Source organism: Stigmatopora nigra, chromosome 1, assembly GCF_051989575.1.
Source record: "Stigmatopora nigra isolate UIUO_SnigA chromosome 1, RoL_Snig_1.1, whole genome shotgun sequence".
NCBI classification, from domain to species: Eukaryota; Metazoa; Chordata; class Actinopteri; order Syngnathiformes; family Syngnathidae; genus Stigmatopora; species Stigmatopora nigra.
The window spans coordinates 1840600-1862500 of NC_135508.1; the positions used below are offsets into that span (position 1 = coordinate 1840600).

Consider the following 21901-nt stretch of genomic DNA (forward strand, 5'->3'; position numbering starts at 1 on the left):
AAGGCAATTTTAAGGGTAGGGCTTATACGCCGGGTTCCTTATATGCAAATAAATACGGTATTCATATTCATGTTAAGTAAAAAAAAATATATTTGTAAATTTGTAAAATTGTAGCAGTGGGCGGCTTATACGCGAGAAATTGTAAAATTCAACGATTTTAAGCCAATTTTAAGGGTGCGGCTTAAACATGGAAGCGGCTTATATGCAAGAAAACATGGCAACCATCTCACAGCAGCCATATTTGAAATTTTGTACTTCACATTTACCCGATTTGAACAATACTACTAACCCATAATACGCCAGCTACCCCGACTGAGCGCATCCATCAAAGAGCCCGAGATGCACTCGAGTGAAACAAACTAAAGCCAATGAAAAGCTTTAAATCTCTTCCTCTGCAAAATCCATTTAGCATGGCTTTGCTACACTCTGCCTAGGGGGTCCTTGGTTGGATAGCGGGCGTGGCCATGCCGGAATGAACCCCGGCATCTGCGGGTTGTGAGTGTATAGTTACTTGGGAGTGTTGGATGTGGAGGATTTTCTTCTCGGCAGGCCCTCTCCCGAGCTGGCACATAAGCCTGTTGGACACAGTTTGGAGCATTAAAGGGAAGTCACAGGGACTGAGTTGGGGTCCTGGGGTCTTACAAGACCTGAGAAAGCAAAGGACGGCTATGGTTCTTGAGATCAGGAACCCAAGTTCCAGCTGCAGTATCAGTTAAGAACCAGTATAACTTGTCAAAGCACCCTTCAACCTGCTCATCAGTCTATAGGTTGTTATCATTAGCATTTTTAAATAGTTTTTAGCTACGGGAAAGGGGATTGTGTCAAATTAATACTACCATATTTATATTTACTATACTGCAAAACGTTCATTAACAAGTTTTTTTTATAATACCTGTCAATTTATACGTGTTTTCATGTATTTTATATGTTTTTTGATCATTTCAAATTGTGTACGCAGTATAAGAACTTTTGTGCAGGATTTTTTTAAGTATGTTTTTTTTTTAACTAATCTGGTTTTACACATTTTGGCTCTAATCCAGATTGTATTGGTCACTTTTAGTAGACGAAAATGCCCTTGTCGACTGCTAAATTTGTCATACTATAAGCACATCTGCATTTCACTATATAAATATAGCACGTCAGCAAGCAATGTAACCAAATAGTCAAGCTATCAACGTCATACAGCGACATCCACAAAATCTGGAATTTAGTGCTTACACAAGGCGCACCGACTGATTGGCGCCTTGTCCACTTTGTAGAAAAGTTTAGATTTTAAGTGCGCCCTATGTGAGCAAATATTTCTATCATTAGTACGTTTTTTTTCAATCGCTTAATAAGGGGAATTGCAATCATTAATAAGAGGAGCAATTAGCCGAAATTGTCAGATATGTTTTATATATAAGGCGCACCTGATAACAACATTAACAATTTAGTGCATACAAAAGACTGATTGGACACCCTGTCCACTTTGGACAAAATGTTAGACTTTTTAGTGCAATTTCATTTTTACATTTTTTTTAATCGCTTAATAAGGGAATTGCAATCATTAACAAGGGGAGCAATTTTTGACTGATATGTTTTATACATAAGGCGCATTTAATAATAACATTAATGCATCAACGTACTGCATTTCTCCTTTTCCCCCCTCTATTTACCAATGATTGCAATAGATTTATTTAGTACTATGAAGACCCAAATAATAGTAGGCACTGGAATAATAGTAGGGAGTGGAAAATTCCAAATGAATTAATAATAGTAGGCACCGGAATAATAGTAGGGAGTGGAAATTCCAAAAATAATGAATATTAGTAGTAGTAGTAGTAGTAGTAGTACTATTATTCCGGTGCCTACTATTATTATATCATTTGGAATTTTCCACTCCCTACTATTATTCCAATGCTTACTATTATCCGGGTCTTCATAGTAGGTATTTTATTTAAGGGATGCTTTTAACAACAACAACTGGTGCGCCATTAGAAAACACCTGGCACAACACCATGACAAAAATCCCATCACAACTTTAAAATCTAAATTCCATTACATTTCCATACCTTCCATTAAAAAACTACCAATAAGACCCCCCCCCCCAACCCCCCAACCATGCTTCATGCCATTTTCTGAACCATCCCACATTCCAAAACATGCCTAACCATGCACAGATGCCACCTCTTGGTGGGCCTGCCCATTCACTCTATAGAAAATGCCACTCTGAAAGCAACCATGCCCAGAACAACACCACATCGTTAAACAAATTCACAGCGCGCCTCTCCATAGAATCCCATGACATCCAGACCCACATGCTCCCACCATCTTGAGGGAAACGTAGCCTCGCCCCAAGGATTAACCCCCTGCCCCCCAACCCTGTATGCACGACCATCCCCTACTGCCCCTATTATCATATTTCATCCACCCCCGTTCACCTCCTTGTACCCCTCTTCTACAATCCCAACTTCTTCTCCTTCATCGCCCTCCCATAAGAACCACCAGCAAGGCGTGCCCCCTTTTTCTTCGGGCCACTCTCGGGGAGAAGAAGAGGCGGATGAAGGGGCGCCGGCTTTCACGGGCGAACAATCTACCGGGGAGCCCAAGAATGAACGGGCACTCAATTAAGAGCTGCCCATTGAGTCGGCGGAGTGAGCCTTAACGCGGCGGGGGGAGGCCCCTCCGAAAAAGACCGACTCTCATGAATAGCTTGTGGGCCTTCATGAAATATTAAAGAGCGGGGGGATTTCTCACAATATTTGTACACCTCCCTTTGTGAGGATTTCTCCCTCCATTGAGCTTGAAACTGTTAACACATCCGTTCTACTAAAGCATGGTCTCCAGACGCTACTGAAAGAGTTTTGCCATCCCAGGGAAACCCCCCCAAAAAATACCAGACCCCCTCTTTATCAAACCCTTTTTTTTTTAAATTTGTCCTTCCCTCCCATCTTGGCCTCATTCCACTTCTTTGTCGGTTCCCGTGGCGGTAAACTAGTACTTTTTTCTCACGTATAAGCCGCATTTGCGTATAAGTCGTACCCTTAAAATTGTTGTTAAAATTTCACCCACGATTTTCATCACAAATGAGTCATGCGTGGGACTAAATAAAGATGGAAATTAGCCCTAGGCTACAATCTTACATATATATGTTCATTAACAAAGTAAAAAGTATGAAGTACAAAGTAAAGTGTAAAGTACACAGTAAAGTAAATAGTATAAAGTACAAAGTAAAGTAAATAGTATAAAGTACAAAGCAAAGTAAATAGAATAAAGTACAAAGTAAAGTAAAAAGTACAAAGTACAAAGCAAAGTATAAAGTACAAAGTAAAGTATAAAGTACAAAGTAAAGTATAAAGTACAAAGTAAAGTATAAAGTACAAAGTAAAGTATAAAGTACAAAGTAAAGTATAAAGTACAAAGTAAAGTATAAAGTACAAAGTAAAGTATAAAGTACAAAGTAAAGTATAAAGTACAAAGTAAAGTATAAAGTACAAAGTAAAGTATATAGTATAAAGTACAAAGTAAAGTAAAAAGTACAAAGTAAAGTAAAAAGTATAAAGTACAAAGTAAAGTAAAAATTACAAAGTCAAGTAAAAAGTATGAAATCAAGTAAAAAGTATAAAGTCAAGTAAAAAGTATAAAGTCAAGTAAAAAGTATAAAGTCAAGTAAAAAGTATAAAGTCAAGTAAAAAGTAAAGTCAAGTAAAAAGTATAAAGTAAGGTAAAAAGTACAAAGTCAAGTAAAAAGTATAAATTGCAAAGTAAAGTAAAAAGTACAAAGTAAAGTAAAAAGGAATGTATTAAGAAATATTAAAATGCCATTTAAGACAAGATAGAAGGGCTGTAAAACATGAAAAACTAATACGAGTGGACAGAGCTACACAGCCACTGGCTTCCGCGTAACAACGCCATCTTGTGGGGAACAAAAACATTTGGACAACGTCGGCGGTCCGGATTAAAAAGCCAATATGTGGCCCGCTAGCCGTAGTTTGCCCATGTCATGAATACACTATCACCATTATAATGCAGTTTTTTAGCCGACATTCCGATACGTATCCCAATCACCTTTCTCCATGTAAATGCTTTCGAATAGCAGTGTGTGTGCTTGAAGTGTGCGAGTGTTAGGCAGCATGTGGCGGTGTGGAGGCGGCGTGCCCTTTTCCAACAGAGTCCCAGCTGCGGAGCACATTGGACAGCGGCCCTCCATATGCTAAGGTCTGGGCCTCGGCTTGTCAAAGCCCACCATCGGCATGCGAGGGGGCACTTGGGGGGGCGCGTGTGGGGAGGAGTGGGGAAGAAGCATTGTCACTGGGAGGACAAGAGCCGAGGAAGACCCAGCAGGAGAGTTTGGGGCCTTTTCTAAAAAAAGGGGGCGACCCACTGGAGCTCCCTTTTTCTCACAGCCTGCTCATGTGGCGTATTGGCCTCTCCGGCGGCCATCTTAGGGCCAATGTTCCCCTTTCCTTCGTAGATTGATACTAAAATGCTCCTCATTTGAATATATTGTAGATCGCCGTTCTTTCAATGGCGCCTCTGATGAAGTGTTGTTTTTATTATGGTTGCTCGCGTTGAATTCTAAAGATCCCTGGGATACATTTTCTGCTTTTTGTTTTGGACTTCAAAGTTTGTAATGGGATGTGTCAGAATGAAGAAACTGGTGGGGGCCGCTTGGAAGTTGTTTACTAAAAAACCTTGAACCTAAAAACTATAGGCGCTACGGGGAATTTGTTTTTTTTCCCATGGCCCGAACTAAATGACCCTATAGGCCCCCCCCATGTCAAAGTCTATTATACATACAGCAGTTAATCATGTCATGTACAAAAAATAAATACATTTTAAAAATCATCCTGTTTTTATGATATTGTAGAGGGAAGGGTGTTAGACTAGGGTTGGGTCAAAGGTCGGTTTAACGTCAACTTGATTTCATGTGGGCTGGACTATTTTAGATAGGATATTTTTTTTGTTATAAATGGATGAAATGAACTGGATTAAAATCCCTGAATATTCAGTTTTTTATAGATCTTAAACAATTTTTATTTTAGCTTTTTTTATATTTTTTTTTTAGAATTTACAAAATGATTTTTGAACTAAAAACACTGAAAAAATGATTAAAAAATGACCATTATTGATTAAAAGGGGATCAGGAAATTTAATATACATCATATTTAGATTTTTTTTATTATAAATGGATTAAATTAACTGGATTAAAAGCCCTGAATATTCCGTTTTTTATAGATCTTAAACAATTTTTATTTTAGCTTTTTTTATATTTTTTTAGAATTTACAAAATGATTTTTGAACTAAAAACACTGAAAAAATGATTAAAAATGACCATTATTGATTAAAAGGGGGATCAGGAAATTTAATATACATCATATTTAGATTTTTTATTATAACTGGATTAAAATAATTGGACTAAAATCCCTGAATATTCCGTTTTTTATAGATCTTAAGCAATGTTAGCTTTTTAAAAAATATTTTCAGATTTTACAAAATGATTTTTGAACAAAATACACAAAGAAATTGATTAAAAATGACTATTATTGATTTAAAAGGGGGAAATCAGGAAAAATAAATACATACATCTATACTATTCATTTGAATTTGATCCTAAAACATAAAGTCAGCACTCATGATTTACTTTCCCGGGCCACACAAAATTATGCAGCGGGCCAGATTTGGCCCCCGGGCCGCCACTTTGATTTACATAGAGAATAAGATTGTATTGTAGAGAATAAGATTCTAAAAAGGTTTTAAATGTGAGTTTCTGCATTTTTTTAAAGTTCAGATGTCATTTGATTTCCCAACTACGGTATGAATAAAGTTATCCATATCTACAGTAATACCCTGACATACGAGTGTCCCAACATGCGAGAAATATGAAATATGAGAAAAAAATCTGAGCAATTTTCATCTCGAGGTATAACTCAATATGTGAAGAAATGTGACCTAAGCAAGTCTTACAAACACTAGTTTGCTGCCATCTTCTGGCCAATGACAAATAAATCACAACTCTATTACATACCTGTCAACCTCGAACCATTTGTGATCTTACCAAATTTTGTTTTCGCCCTTACATATATGTATAAATACATGGAAAATCTTACCACTTTACTTTTTTGTAAAAAATCACGAACAACAAGTAGAAAATGTATGTTTATGTGTTTATTGCTTTCAAAGTTCCACTACAACAGCGTGTATTCTTGACTTGTAAACAGACCAGAAACAGCTGATCAAATGAAAGTAAACATAAACAAGGGAACAGGAAACGGAAATCACATGGTGAAAGTGTTACAAAACGAAATGTTTATCATGATCTTTTTTTTTAGCCAATCAGAGGCGCCGGTACATATATCACTTGGCAGACATGCGTTTCCGGGAAGAAACAATGGCGGATGGTGAAAAATGGCTAGAAAGTGCCTTAATTTATTTTTTTTTCTCAAAATCACCGTTTAGCGTACCATTTTCATGTGTACAGCGTACCAATATAAAAATGGGCTTTCAGTTGTACCAATTACGGCGAGAACGTACCAGTTGACAGGTATGCTATTAGTGTTACGGAACCTTCTAGAATGTATCTTGGCTGTTTAATAGTTGTTTTGGAAAATCTGACTATTTTAGCTGCACAAGATAGCAAGAAAAGTCCTAAAAAGTCCAAAAAAAATCACTTTCTAAATTGTGTTAAAAACAAAGACTTACCTTAAATCTAAAAAAAAAAGTTTGTACTTGAACCACAAACCTCACATATGATATTTTTTAACATAGTTATATCTTTTTTAAACATTTTGGGTTCTTCACATACTGAATTATTTAATTAGGATTTTCAATTCATTTGTTATTTTGCATTCTTATTTTTCTTATATGTTAACTATGAAGTAGTTTTTGAACTAATTACTAATTTTCCAGCTGTCCAAATTATTCATTCATGTTCTGAAATACTTCATAAGGTTCGCAGGGCGTGCTGGAGCCTAGTCCAAATAACTAAGTGCTTACCTTGCATGTTTTTGGGATGTAGAAGGAAACTGGAGTACCTGGAAATAAATGAAAATATGTTAGTATAATCATGTAAGTCCAAAAATTCAATTACATATAAGCGGTACCATCAAAATTGCCTTAAAATGGTTGAATTTTACAATTTCTCTCATATAAGCCGCACCCTTTTCACCTCCATATTCATATATATTCAGGGAGTACAAATGTGTTATTTTGAAGAGAAAATCTTAAGAATAATCATAGTATGTTGTATTTCTGAGATACTGTATGCATCAAAAGCACATTAATAGGATCAAGATCATAAGAAAGTTAATAAGACTGTCTTTGTAAATGCTAAATATAAAATTATTCAACTTGAAAAAAGAAATAAGTCTATCTTGATGAGAACCAAGTGCTTTTTTGAAGACAGAAATTACAATTTTCTTACCAGAAGTTTAAGATGTGTTGGAAAAATTGCGGTATGTTCATTAATATGTACTGTCTCTTTAAATAAATCGAACTAAAAAATCAAATTTGAAAAACCATGAACGACGCATGAAAAGTGAAAATGCAAAATATCTAAAATATTCAACTTGAAAAAGGAAATAAGTCTATCTTGATGTGAACCTAGTACTTTTTAGAAGACAAAAAAAATACAATTTTCATAACAAAAGTTTAAGATTTGTCGGACAAATTGTGTTATGTTCATTAATATGTACTGTCTCTTTAAATAAATCGAACTAAAAAAATCAAATTTGAAAAACCATAAACGACGCGTGAAAAGTGTATTTAATTATCATAATATTGGTTACTTGAACAGTAAAATATCGTAAGTATATACTTTTTAATACTATTTTTACGCGCGCATTTAAAAAATAAGGTTAAATAAAGTGCAGGTGTCCCCGTGAACGCCAGCGTGAATGCGTGATGAAACCGCCAGAATTTAGGCTAATCCCCGTGGGAAAATTTAGACTTTAGAGTAAGAGTAAACAATATCGAAGATGAAAGAAACTGCAAGCCTATAAAACGGAGTGAAATGTACACCTGCACCCTTTTCTATTCTGCTCGCCTAAATTACGCACCGAAGACCCCAACGTCACCATGGTGGACTCGAACCAGCACTACGACCCCAAAATCCCCGTCGTGGGTTTTCAAATGGACACAGAGACGAGACCGCCATATTCGTACGTGGCCCTCATTGCCATGGCCATTAAACACAGCGCCCGCGAGAGGCAAACCGTCAGCGAGATTTACGACTACATCTCCTCCAACTTTCCATTTTACCAGCTTCACCAAACCGGCTGGAAAAACAGCGTTCGGCATAATTTGTCTATAAATGACTGTTTTATCAAAATCCCGAAGGAAACCTCGCGTGGAAGAAAGGGCCATCAATGGACGCTGCACCCGGCTTTCGAAGACATGTACGAAGCGGGCGACTTACGACGCCGTCGTCGAGACCGAACCAGGCCGGAAAGGAGACACTTTAGCCCGGCCACTGTGAGCTACTCGACGCCGCCCTATGCTAGCCCCGACTGGTTCAACGGAGCACAACCGGGCTATTACAGCGTGAATTCGTTTCCGCAAAACGACCACCACGGTTTCGTCAACTCGCCCCCGGTGAGTCCTTACCTGACGCCGCCATACTTCAGCTCCGTCCACGGGCCCGCCTTCCATCAACCGCCGGTTTTGGCGCCAGAGGCCTGGAACTATTATGGCGTCATGGGCCCCAACATGGCTGCCGTCATGGGCCCCAACATGGCTGCCGCCGTTAGCCCCAACATGGCTTCCGTCGCGTCGGTGGAGATGAGATACTAGCTCATAGCTAGTCGCTAATAGCACTTGAAATATACTGTTCGAGTAACAAGTGAAAAAGAAGAAACGCGTTTGTACGTTGGAGGGGAAAAAGTTCTTATAAATGTCTTTTATGGCTGCCGTCATGGGCCCCAACATGGCTGCCACCGTTAGCCCCAACATGGCTTCCGTCGCGTCGGTGGACATTAGATACTAGCTCATAGCTAGTAGCTACTAGCCCTTGAACTGTACCGTTCGGGTAACAAGTGAAGAAGAAGAAACGCGTTTGTATGTTGGAGGGGAAAAAGTTCTTATAAATGTATTTTATATTTTGAGCCCATCTTTAATGTTGTTGTCGTTTATTTCTTATTGTTGGGTATTATGCACTTTTCATGTTGTTGTTCAAATGTTCACCAAATTGTTCATGTTTGTTAATAAATATATTTTGGCATAAAATGGTTCATGTCTTCTTTTTTAATCCAACAGACGGTGCAGGTTTAACAATTTTTCTAAACAATATCTTTGCTTCTAAGTTTTCTTTTGTTTCTTTAACCCATAATGGTGCAAGTGAGTTTTAAATTGGGCATATAATGACCCCTTATGACATATTTGGGTATGACATTTTGGATTGTAATATGTCAATATGGTATATTTTATTTAAATACAGTTATAAACATCCATTTCAATGAATACATCTATTGTTCTCATTCAAATATTAATTAAACAACATTGTAAAAAGAATAAACACATGCACTCTAACGTAAAACTTTTTTAATAACCCCAATAATTATATCTACTAATTTTGACCGCAATAGACGTCCAATTCTTGTTACCATCTTTCAGTGCCAATAATGGTGCTTGACATTGAATTATTAAAATCAAATCATATCTATTACCAAGTAATTTAAATGAGTGTCTTAGAAGGTGTAACGTTTGGACTAAAACATAGCAATCTGGGATTTTATAACTGTTCTACTATGTAGAATTGGCCGACATTTTACCTGTTCGTCCCTTCTAATACTATCTCGTGAGTGCCTAAGCAAAGTTGTTCTACTAATACAATAGTTTGCGTAGATTTTTTAAAATTTGAATAAACTAGCAACTTCTGAATAAGTTATTATGGTAAATATATATTTTTTAAATGTGTATTCAAAATTTTATTTCGAATAACGTTCGCTTCATAAGCATACGTGCTTCCGCTTCCGGTGCAGTGGCTAGGCTAAAGAGTAGCTAGCTTGCAGCGTTTTAAACTTACATGGCAACTCAGCCTCGAGAAGATAGATAAACTATATTTATTTTCCTACGTGACATTGTTATTTATGTAATGGAGAGTTTTAAGGACATATTGCACCAATATCAGGAAGTGAATGGTTCCGCCTGATTTCATGGCCATTACGTCGCTTTATGGGTGTTACAATGTTAACGCACCGTGTGGAAACTGTCGGTTCGTGTCTTTAAGTATTTTTCACCAAAAAGAGAGCTTTATTTGAACTACCAAAAAGATAACATGTTAAATCGGTTTAAAAACGTGATTCAACTTATAATATGAAAAAACTACTTATTTATTTTCAGCAAATGATATTTCTACTAATGTTTAGTAGATCCTAGATTCAATACATCAATTATTTTCATTAAAATGCATCATGTTTGAATAACCCTTAATATTCTTATTGGATTTGCGATCAAAAACTGCTATTTTTCAAATTTATTAGGCATGTCTTTAACATTGAAGACATATTTTCCAAATTATTTACATAACATGATTGATTATTTACTTTGTAATTTCCTCATTTATGCTCTACTATTTCAGATAAAATTGTTAAGTAAATAAAATCCCCAACAACACTCAATTTTCTTATCCAATAATACCTTGACATGCAAGTGTTCAAGCATGCGAGAAATTTGACTTACGAGGAAAATTCTGAGCAAATGTTTGCCTTGAGATACGAGAAATATTTGAGATATGAGCACACCAGATGGTTCCCGATTGTGAGTTGGTGGTAAATTTAGAACAAAAAAGATATTTTTTAGGATGAAAACGGATTAATTTGTATTTTGTTCATTTCTATGGGAAGAATTGACTTGAGATACGAGCTCGATCCCACAGTAAGCTCGTATCTTAAGGTATTACAGCATTGGAATTGTGTGGATCAATATTACACATTGAAAAGTGTAAACTAGATTTTCAGAATGCAGAATACAATTATATTTAGATTACAACGATCTGTCATACAGAAATTGATAAAGCAAGCAGAGCTGTGATTGGCCACTGCTTATCACACCACATTGCGTCTTTTAAGTCTATCCTTACAACTAAATATCTGACAAGAAGCTGAGCAGGAAAAGGGTTTCTGACTGATATGGGTAATTGTGTTTTTAAAATATTCCTGCCAAAAAATGAACAAAAAAGGGCTTTTCTTCTGTGTGGGTTCTTAAGTCTTCTTTTCTGGTTCTCTTATGTGAAAATGTTGGAACAATAACTGCGCCAGGAAAAGTTTTGAATTGTGTAGGTTTTTAATTGGGTTGTTGTAGTGAATATGTAGCCACAGACTGAGCAGAAAAACATTGTTCTCCAGTGTGGGTTAATAAGTGTCCTTTTAAGCTTCTTCTTTGGGAAAATGTTCGACCACAAACTGAGCAGGAAAATGGTTTTTAACTAGTGTGGCTTATGGTGTGCATTAGTAAATCTTGCTTTTGAGAAAAGGCTTTATCGCAAACTGAACACGAAAATGGTTTTTCACCTGTGTGGGTTCTTGCATGAATAATTAAGCGCAGCTTCCGTATAAATCTTCGACCACAAACTGAACACGAAAATGGTTTTTGACCAGTGTGGATCATTATGTGTCTTTTTAAGCTTTCATTGTGTGTGAATGTTTGACCACAAACTGTGCACGAAAATGGTTTCTCTTTCTCCCCTGTGTGGGTTCTTTTGTGTATTTGAAAACCTGACTTTAGAGTAAAGGTTTTACCGCAAACTGAACACGAAAATGGTTTTTCACCAGTGTGTATTCTTGTATGAATATTTAAGATTCCCTTCTCTTTGAATGTTTTACCACAAACTGAGCACGAAAATGGTTTTTCATCAGTGTGGCTTTTTGTGTGAATTTTTAAATTTTGCTTGTGAGAAAAAACTCTACCGCAAACTGAACACGAAAATGGTTTTTCACCTGTGTGGGTTCTTATGTGGGTTTTTAAATTTCCCTTGCGTGAAAATGATTGACCACAAACTGTACACGGAAATGGTTTTTCACCAGTGTGGGTTTTTGTGTGTCCTTCTAATTGGTGCTTTAGAGAAAAGGCTTTACCGCAAACTGAACATGGAAATGGTTTCTCATTGGTATGTGTTCTTACATGAGTATTTAAGCTTCCCTTCTCTTTGAATGTTTGACCACAAACTGAGCACACAAATGGTTTTTCGCCAGTGTGGATTCTTGTGTGGGCTACTAAGTGGCCCTTTAGAGAAAAGGTTTCACTACAAACTGAGCAGGCAAATGGTTTTTCACCAGTGTGGATTCTTGCATGAACATTTAAGCTTCCTTTCCGTGTGAATCTTTGACCACAAACTGAACATGTAAATGGTTTTTCACCTGTGTGGGTTCTTGTATGAATATTTAAGGTTCCCCTCTCTTTGAATGTTTTACCACAAACTGAACACGAAAATGGTCTTTCGACAGTGTGGGTTCTTGTGTGGTCTTTTAAAAGGTTCTTTAGAGAAAAGGCTTTACCACAAACTGAACATGAAAATGTTTTTTCACCAGTATGGGTCATTCCGTGTTTTTTTAAACTTCCCTTCCGTGTGAATTTTTGACCACAAACTGAACACGAAAATGGTTTTTCACCAGTGTGGGTCATTCCGTGTTTTTTTAAGCTTCCTTTCCGTGTGAATTTTTGACCACAAACTGAACACGAAAATGGCTTTTCACCTGTGTGTGTTATTGCATGACAATTTAAGTGTTGTTTTCGAGAAAAGGCTTTGCCGCAAACTAAACATGAAAATGGTTTTGCATCAGTGTGTGTTCTTGCATGATTCATTAAGTTTATCTGGTGTGTGAATGCTTGGCCACAAACTGAACATGAAAATGGCGTTTCACCTGTGTGTATTCTTACATGACCATCTAAGTGTCCCTTCCGTGTGAATCTTCGACCACAAACTGAGCACGCAAATGGTTTTTCACCTGTGTGTGTTCTTGAGTGCATTTCCAATTTTGCCTTCTTTGGAAATGTTTTACCACAAACTGAACATGATAATGGTTTCTTCTCAATGTGGCTCCTCATATGATTTTTTATGATTTTTTAAAGAAGCCATTTTCCCAAAACGTCTCCCACACTGAGCGCATTTGCAGAGTTCGTCACCACTGAGAATTTTCTTAACATCTTCAACATCATCATCGTCAAAAAGCAAGTCTGTTGAGCTATCGCTCAGAAGCTCCGCCCCTCTGGCCACGCCCATTTCACTATCACTCTTGAAAGGCTCACCAGTTGACAATTTGAAACGTTCCTCATTTTTGATTGGAGGTTGCTCCTCCTTTTTGTGCTGTTGAGGGAACTCTGGCTCCTCCTCTTTAATTTGGGGCCATGTTGAAGCGTTTTCAGGCTCCGCCTCTTTGCTAGCCACGCCCAGATAATCCCTTTTCACAGACTCACCTGGTGAACAGGTGACATCTTCCTCCTTTTGGATTGGAAGTTGCTCTTTTCTCATTGGTTGTTGAGGGAACTCTGGCTCCTCCTCTTTGATTTGGGGGAGTTCTTTAAAGCCAACAAACTGTTGCCCATCAGGATTAAGATTTTCCCTGAAACCTGCAAAGACAAAAAGATAATATGTATCACTCCATGAAGTCGAAAATGGTTAAATATGTATTTTCTTACTTTTACAAGTTTATTATCACAGCCTGGTTGAATATTTTGCAATAATATATGCCAGAAAAGTCACATTTTAGGTTCTATCCAGTCATCCGGTACACAATTTAAAGACAAAATAGTGTTGACATTCAGATTATGTTGATGATTTAAAATATTTTATCTTTTTCATTTATTGTTATTCATCAAATAACCCTCCAAAGTAATTCCAAATCGAATTTTTCACACTGACCTAATGTCATTGAACAGCTTCCGATTGGAGTGATGCAAAAACAAGTAAAGTAATGTTTTTGATCGGATCATTTTATGAGCATGAAAATGGTTTTTCACCAGAATGAAAAACCTCTGAAATGTTAACTTTTTTACACTTCAAATCACACTTTTCTTCTCTTGAAATGTAACATGCCTTACCTGGAAATGTAATCACATTGTCTGCTTGCATTCCTTCTGCTGAGCTGCAGTTCACAGTCCGCCCCTCTCTGTTAGCCCCGCCCATTTGATCTTCCCTCTTTAATAGGTCACCAATTGACCCAATGACATTTTGCTCCTCCTTTTTGATTGGAGATTGCTCTTCTCTTTTTTGCTGTTTTTGATAGAACTCCTCTTTGATTTGGGGCCATACTAAGGCGTATGTAGGCTCCGCCCCTTCACTGGCCACGCCCAAATCATCCATGTCACGGACTCACCTGATGACCAGGTGAAATGATCTTCCTCCTTTTTGAATGGAATTAGCTCATCTCGCATTTTTTGTTGAGAGAAATCCTGCAAAGACACGAAGACAAAGGATGAAACATTTTCCAATTAAAATGACCAAATTTCTTGTTGACAGAAATTGAATCAAACGGAAGAGGGCGCTATACATTCATTTCGTCACTGTTAAGGCTGTCAAACATTATGTTGTCGGTTGTATTGTGGCAGATGTGCTTATATATGTGTATGTACACGTACGTGTATACGTGCATATATATATAAATATAAACATATACATATACATCAGCAACACGCTTAATTATTTATATATTTATTCGTGTATTTATTTATTAACTTACTTATTGTTAGTTTCATCAATAATTATACTTTAATATAATTATAAAACAATACATGAGGAAATCTGATTAATTATATATATTTAATTAATTTGGTATCCCTGATGATAATATTGCAAGGAGAGTTCTCTGACATCGTCCTTGTCACAAATGAAATTCTGGCGAGGAGCATTTTATCCCCCCCATTTAAGGCCACAAATCAAAACAATTACAAGGTGTTAAAGGTTAGAATTAATGGAAGTAAAATGTCAACCCACCTTCTAGTTTATATCATTCGAGGTCAGAAAGTTCTCCCTGGGAATAACGTAATGATGGCGGCGCCTATGTTGATAGCTGGTAGCTAAAATAAGCTAAGATAGAGTAGGGCGCAAAGCTTTAACGGGTTCTTCGACGACTTGATGACTTGTTTTTTTGATAGATGTTAGCTGAGATAAGCTAAAATAAAGCATAAACACGCTCTTCAACGACTTTTTCCCCTTAACAGCTGCTATAGCTAGGCTAAGCTATATTAGCCTGGAAAACTCCAACGAGTTCTTCGGTGACTTGTTTCTTTGATAGCTGCTAGCTAAACCAAGCTAAAGCATAAACAAGCATTTGGCGACTTGTTCCTTTGATAGCTGGTAGGCTAGGCTAAAGTAGTGCGCAAAGGTCCAACGAGTTCTTTGACGACCCGGACTTGTTCATTTGGTAGCTGCTAGCTAGGCTAAGCTAAAAATAAGTTTTGCTAGTAGTGATGGGACGATCAACACTAGTGCGCCGGCACTGTGCCGAAAGCTCAAGAGTGTAAACCGGAAGTAGGGCGTGCGTGTGTATCGCTTTAAGAAAGAATCACGTGATGGATTGAATAAATAACTTTATTCATCCCGTATTCGGGAAATTTCGTTGTCGCAGGAGCAAGAGGGTGAGGATGCAGAAATAGGAAAGACATTTTCGACATAAATAGATAGTTAATAAGTAAGTTTATAAATATATATTATACATATATACATACTTCAATCAAAATTTGATTTGTCATTACTCTTCTGAATGCATCATCTCATTAATACAGATTAATTACCAACAGAATAACAATGTTGTAAAAAGAAATCTGAGACTTTTTGTGATTAAAATGCAAAAAAATAAAAATTTCACATTTTCATATATTTTTTCTTTTAAATTTCCGAGAATGGCTTTTTAGAAACAACATTAGAAAATAACAATTGTTTATGGCTGTCTCTTTCAAAAAGGTTCCCGACCCCTAGGTTAAATGCTTAAATATGAAAACACACATCAGGGAAGCAGTGCGACCAGGTGGAAAAACAATGAAAGGAAGCTAACAGATAATTTGGAATTGTATAATAAGCATTCATGAACAAAACATAATTAACATCAGCCTAAGATTCAGATATGTTTTTTTAGGCCAGCAGAGAAGGCTTTGCAGGCCCTGACGGTCCACCACTGATTAACCGTCTATATAATCAGCCTCGCAAGCATGTTTTTGGAATGTGGGAGGAAACCAAAGTACATGCTCACTTCACACAGGTGGAGCGACCTGGATTTCAAACTCGCACGCTACCCGGCCATTTTCCTCCATACAGAAGATTAAAAGGATTATGAAATCCAGAAATCATGTGCATAATTCACATTTATCGCTTCAGGGTTAGACGTCACTACCAACCCTGCCAACAGCCTACCTTGTCATTAGTTTAATTCTAGTGTTATAACTATTTCCTCATTCCGCATATCTGTTGCGTTGTTATGACTTTTATTGATTCTTTTATCACCGTGAATAAATGCCACAGTGGTTTCAAAACAAAACAAAAAACATAACAAAAGACTAAAGTATTAACATACTCTTCACTCATTATTAAAGTGAAAAGTATAAAGTCAAGTAAAAAGAAAAAGTATTAAGAAATATTCAAATGTCTTTAAAACAAAGACATAAAACAAAGACTAAAGGTTGCCAAAAAAACCTATTGTTTCATCTATAAATAGTTTTTACAACTATATAAATAGGAACAGAATAATATAAGAAAATCATATTTTTCAGAGATCGTTTATGAGATGAATAAAGGCAGTATTTTCTATACCAAGCTGTGTGTAGTTTTAGTTTAACAATTAAAACACCTGTGGATTGCAATCAGGTGCTTCTTGTTAATTGCAGAAATCTCATTGGTTAAACTGTCTTGTTAAAAAAAACTGCATCCAAAAAGACCCACGAGGATGTAAAAATAAATAAAAATTTTAATCAAATCATTTTATGACTTTTCTCAAAATATTATAGAGGCGGAGATACCTTGAATCGGTGGTTAGCCTGTTAGGAATAAAAAAAAAATGTCCTTAAGTCTATTTGTTGCTGTTTTGTGAGACCTCTATAGTCTACCAGAGGGTTAGGGTTTAGAGCAGGAATGGGCAAACTACGGCCCGCGGGCCACATACGGCTCCGTTAGGCTTTTTAATCCGGCCCGCCGGCGTTGTCCAAATAATAATAATTTTTTTCTAAGGTGGCCTCGTCACACGGAAGACAGTGGCAGTAGTTCTGTCCACTCTTATTTGTTTTTGGTGTTTTACAGCGCCTATGTATCTTTTTTTAAATGACATTTTAATATTTCTTAATACATTCCTTTTGACTTTACTTTGTACTTTTACTTTACTTTGCACTTTATACTTTTTACTTTAATGATGAGTGATGAGTTTGTTAATACTTTGGTCGTTTTTTCCTGTTTATTTTTCATATGTACTGTTAACAGATGCACTTTTTTATTTGTATCGTATCTTGTGCTGACCCTGCGCATCTCTACATTTTCTCCAAAATAGACAGTGCGCCTTATATATGGAAAAAACAGAAAACCAAAAACGAAAAACCACCACTGTCGGATATTAAAAAAAAACACAAAGGCCTGAACTGAAACAATACTGTTAAATATGCAGGTGCCATCTGAGTTTACAAAATCTTCCATCATATAGCTCCTCCCCCAATGCAAGATTTTATACCACAAAATCCAAAACATCAACAATGGCTGGCTCTTGAGGTGACTGTAAAGTAGTGAGTGCTTCATACCTGGAAGTCAATAGCAATTACCGTATTTTCACCACTATAAGGCGCACTTAAAAGTCTTAAATTTTCTCCAAAATAGACAGTGCGCCTTATAATACAGTGCGCCCTACATATGGAAAAAATGTCATTCATTGAGGGCCTTGCCTGATAATGCAGTGCGCCTTATATTCGTGAAAATACAGTGTATATATATATATATATATATATATATATATATATATATATATATATATATATATATATATATATATATATATATATATATATATATATATATATATATATATATATATATATATATATATATATATATATATATATATATATATATATATATATATATATATATATATATATATATATATATATATATATATATATATATATATATATATATATATATATATATATATATATATATATATATATATATATATATATATATATATATATATATATATATATATATATATATATATATATATATATATATATATATATATAAATATATATATAGGCTCCTATTTGTTTGACAAAAGTAAATACATACAAAAACACTTGTTCCATCAAGTAGGTTTCTTTATTAATTGTTTCTCTCAACAAAAATCATCAATACATTCGAGACAACTACAATACATGCTAAGAAACATGCTACGAGTAAGACACTGCATCTCTGGCGCAAACAAAAGGTCGTTGTTCAAAGCAATTTTGATCATTCCAGTTTTTACTATCTGAAAGTAAACATATACACAAGTTTAATTATTTGCAGTCATGAACACTTTATTCGTTAATAATATAGCAGACAATTTTCTCTAGGTTTTTAATGTATTAAAGTTACTTTTTAATTTCCCTTCCAAATATATATCCTATATTATTTACCCTGTTTTTGGAGAGTAAATATTATCCATTCAATCAAAAAAATGGAAACTGGGAGTTGAGAGTTTGTTCTTGTTTAAAAAAAATACAATAAAATCACTTAAAAATATTGACTCCCAATTTTAAATCTAGTTATACTTGTATTTTACAGTATCTGACCAAAGAATGAAAGACATGCAGACAGAAAAGATGGATGCAAGTACTACAGGTGCAGCAACTCAGGGTCACAAAACAACATTCTTACCTGGAAAATTAATCTCTACGCAATCCAAAGGGGCATTATTAGGTCTTGGCCGGCCAGGACCCCAGTCGAAAAAATCCGCTATCGTGCCATCTACCGATAGATAATCGCCTTCCTGTTTGGAAAGTCAATTTTTTGTTATACATGGAATAAGAAAAGTCAACCCTTACATTGATTTTCTGCTTTAATTTTCTAGAGAGGATTTATAATATCATGAAAAAATCCTGAGGATTTATTTATTCATTTTTTTTTTTGTTCCCCTTATACTCCGGGTCACATTGTTGCCTTAGCCTAACCCAGCCAACTATGTACAGTATGCAAGGCAACACCCTAACGAACAATACTCAGGTTCCCTACAACTCATAATTAGTGATGATTTACAGTTTTCAACACTTCTACCATACATATATAATTCATTCAATAATTCATCTATTCATATTTGGTTTGTGTGTCCTTATTATTTTTCTGACATTGCTTTTCCATGCCCAAAAAATGACTTTGGATTTACATATTATCTCAGAAATACCATGTACGATGATTTTTCTTAAGATTTTTCAATTCAAAGTAACACATTTGTACTCCCTATTACAGGGGTGGCCAACCAGTCAGAGACCAAGAGCCACATTTTTTACCGTGTTACCGCAAAGAGCCACATTTTTTACTGTGTTACCGCAAAGAGCCACATCACACAGATTTATTGTAAATGTCACACACCAGCATAGTAATGACATAAATTGACTCCTACAGTACTAACAGCACAGGCCAGTCATTATCAACAATGAACATTGTGTGTGCACTGTCTCACACAGACAAACTCTCAGTTCAACCAAGTCCACAAACAAAAATATAATAATTTACAATAGCGTTTTTCTTTTTCTATGCATGTTACTTAGTGGGACTTCTGTCATAAAATCAGCGCCTATTTTTGCGCAACATTCGCTCCTTGTGAGCTGTCATTTATTATGAATGGCTTTTCGCTAGTTAAAAGCCATTCATACTAAATGACAGCTCACAAGGAGCGAATGTTGCGCAAAAATAGGCGCTGATTTTATGACAGAAGTCCCACTAAGTAACATGCATAGAAAAAGAAAAACGCTATTGTAAATTATTATATTTTTGTTTGTGGACTTGGTTGAACTGAGAGTTTGCCTGTGTGAGATAGTGCACACACAATGTTCATGCGAGGCAGACCAAGGCGAGAGTGCTCAGCCGGGAGCAGCCAATAGGAGAGCGAGGTGTACACCCACGTGGTGGGCGAACTAGCGCGCCCACCACGTGGGTGTACACCTCGCTCTCCTATTGGCTGCTCCCGGCTGAGCACTCTCGCCTTGGTCTGCCTCGCAGGGGGTGTGGCTTTTTCAGCCGACGCTCGATCTTTGGGATACTTTTTGTTTTTGTGTGCGCGACGCCGTTCATTGTCGCTTCTGGTTCACGGGAGCTCTCCCACTCTGTTAAAAACGTTTACTCAAATGACCTTGCTCCTACTGGGAAACTTTGAGGTATTTTCATCCCAAGCACATGCGCATTGGACGAAAATACCGTATTGAACTCAAGCGAAGCGCACACGCAAAAAAAAATAAAACACAAATACAAACTTTGATATGGACGTAAGAGCCGCATGAAACCGGGCAAAGAGCCGCATGCGGCTCGCGAGCCGCGGGTTGGCCACCCCTGCCCTATTAAAACCATGAATATGGAGGTGAAAATTGTGAATCAGGGGGAGGCTTATACGCGAGAGAAATTGTCAAATTCAATGATTATAAGGCCATTTTAAAGGTGCGTCTTATACGCAGTGAGTGGCTTATATGCGAGAAAATACTGTATCACATCAAACCAGTGCATAATATATACAGTGTTCCCTCGGTTATCGCGGTTAATGGGGACCGGGACCACCCGCGATAAGTGAATTTCCGCAAAGTAGGGATTCTCTTTCAAAAATGCTTAATTTTATTTATTTTAATTTTTTTTTTTTAATTTAAATGTATTTTTTTAAATTTTTTTAGTTTTTTTTAAATTATTTTTTTATTTTTATTTTTTATTATTATTATTTTTTTTTTTAATTTTTTTTTTTAAAATATTTTTATTTTTTATTTTTTATTTTTTTAAATATTTTATTTTTTTTACCCCCCTGTATACAATACACCATATATAATACGGGTAGAGAGAGAGAGTGAAATTCATGTTATAACAAAAAAACTGTAAAATATGTTGTTTCAATGTAATATTTGTATATATTTTTTCCCAAAAAAAATCCGCGAAGCTCTGAGTCCGCGGTAGCTGAACCGCGAAGTAGCGAGGGAACACTGTAGTAGCAAGTTTCACATCCCTGAAAGTTGAAAGTGGAATTTAAAATTGTTTTTTTACCACAAGTCGATCATGCACTCCAATCCAGGTACGGACAAAATCACCAGCACCTGCCCGAATTACTTCTCCAACTACTTCGTTCTCGAGTCTATTGTGAATTGAAACCAGATTTCCACCAACGACGTTGCAGAAAGCCTAATGGATTGAAAACAACCATTGAATGAATATTCAATACAAAATAAACAACAACACAAATATATATATATATATATATATATGAAAAAAGATTGTACCTCAGCAAGGGAAAATCTTAATTTCTCATTCATGAACTTGATACAGCGGCAGTCCAGACGAGTCCAGTCCGGAGGGCATGCTCTATCTGGAACATATTTTAGAGCAAAGAAAAGTTGAAGACAGTAAAAAAAACTTGAGTACTCCGACTGAAGCTAAACGTTGTGAGATATAATTAAATTAAATGTGTCTACAATTAGATAAATACTTAAATACATGAATAAATAAGTAGCTGAAATGTTATTGGTTAGATTAAGGAGTGTCAAACTCGGGTTGGTGCGCTTCTGATTCGTGTGGGCCGGACAATTTTAGATATAATATTTGGATTTTTTTTTAAATAAATGGATTAAAAGAAAAAGATTAAAAGAAATGGATTAAAAGAAATGGAATATAAGAAATTGATTAAAAGAAATGGATTAAAAGAAATTGATTAAAAGAAATGGATTAAAAGAAATGGATTAAAAGAAATGGATTAAAAGAGATGGATGAAAAGAAATGGATTAA

General features: G+C 36.0%; 2 protein-coding genes across 2 annotated transcripts; one reads left to right on the forward strand and one right to left on the reverse strand.

Annotated features, from left to right (window-relative positions):
* The first annotated feature begins 7708 nt into the window (after positions 1 to 7708).
* On the forward strand, positions 7709 to 9178 carry LOC144214328 (forkhead box protein L2-like). Its single transcript, XM_077742739.1, has one exon. The coding sequence runs from the start codon at positions 8056 to 8058 to the stop codon at positions 8767 to 8769; it is 714 nt and encodes a 237-aa protein (XP_077598865.1). The 5' UTR covers positions 7709 to 8055; the 3' UTR covers positions 8770 to 9178.
* Positions 9179 to 9671: 493 nt separating this feature from the next.
* LOC144214170 (uncharacterized) lies at positions 9672 to 13025 on the reverse strand. Its single transcript, XM_077742725.1, has one exon. It carries the CDS (start codon positions 13018 to 13020, stop codon positions 11398 to 11400), a length of 1623 nt encoding a protein of 540 aa, XP_077598851.1. The 5' UTR covers positions 13021 to 13025; the 3' UTR covers positions 9672 to 11397.
* Between the last annotated feature and the right edge of the window lie 8876 nt (positions 13026 to 21901).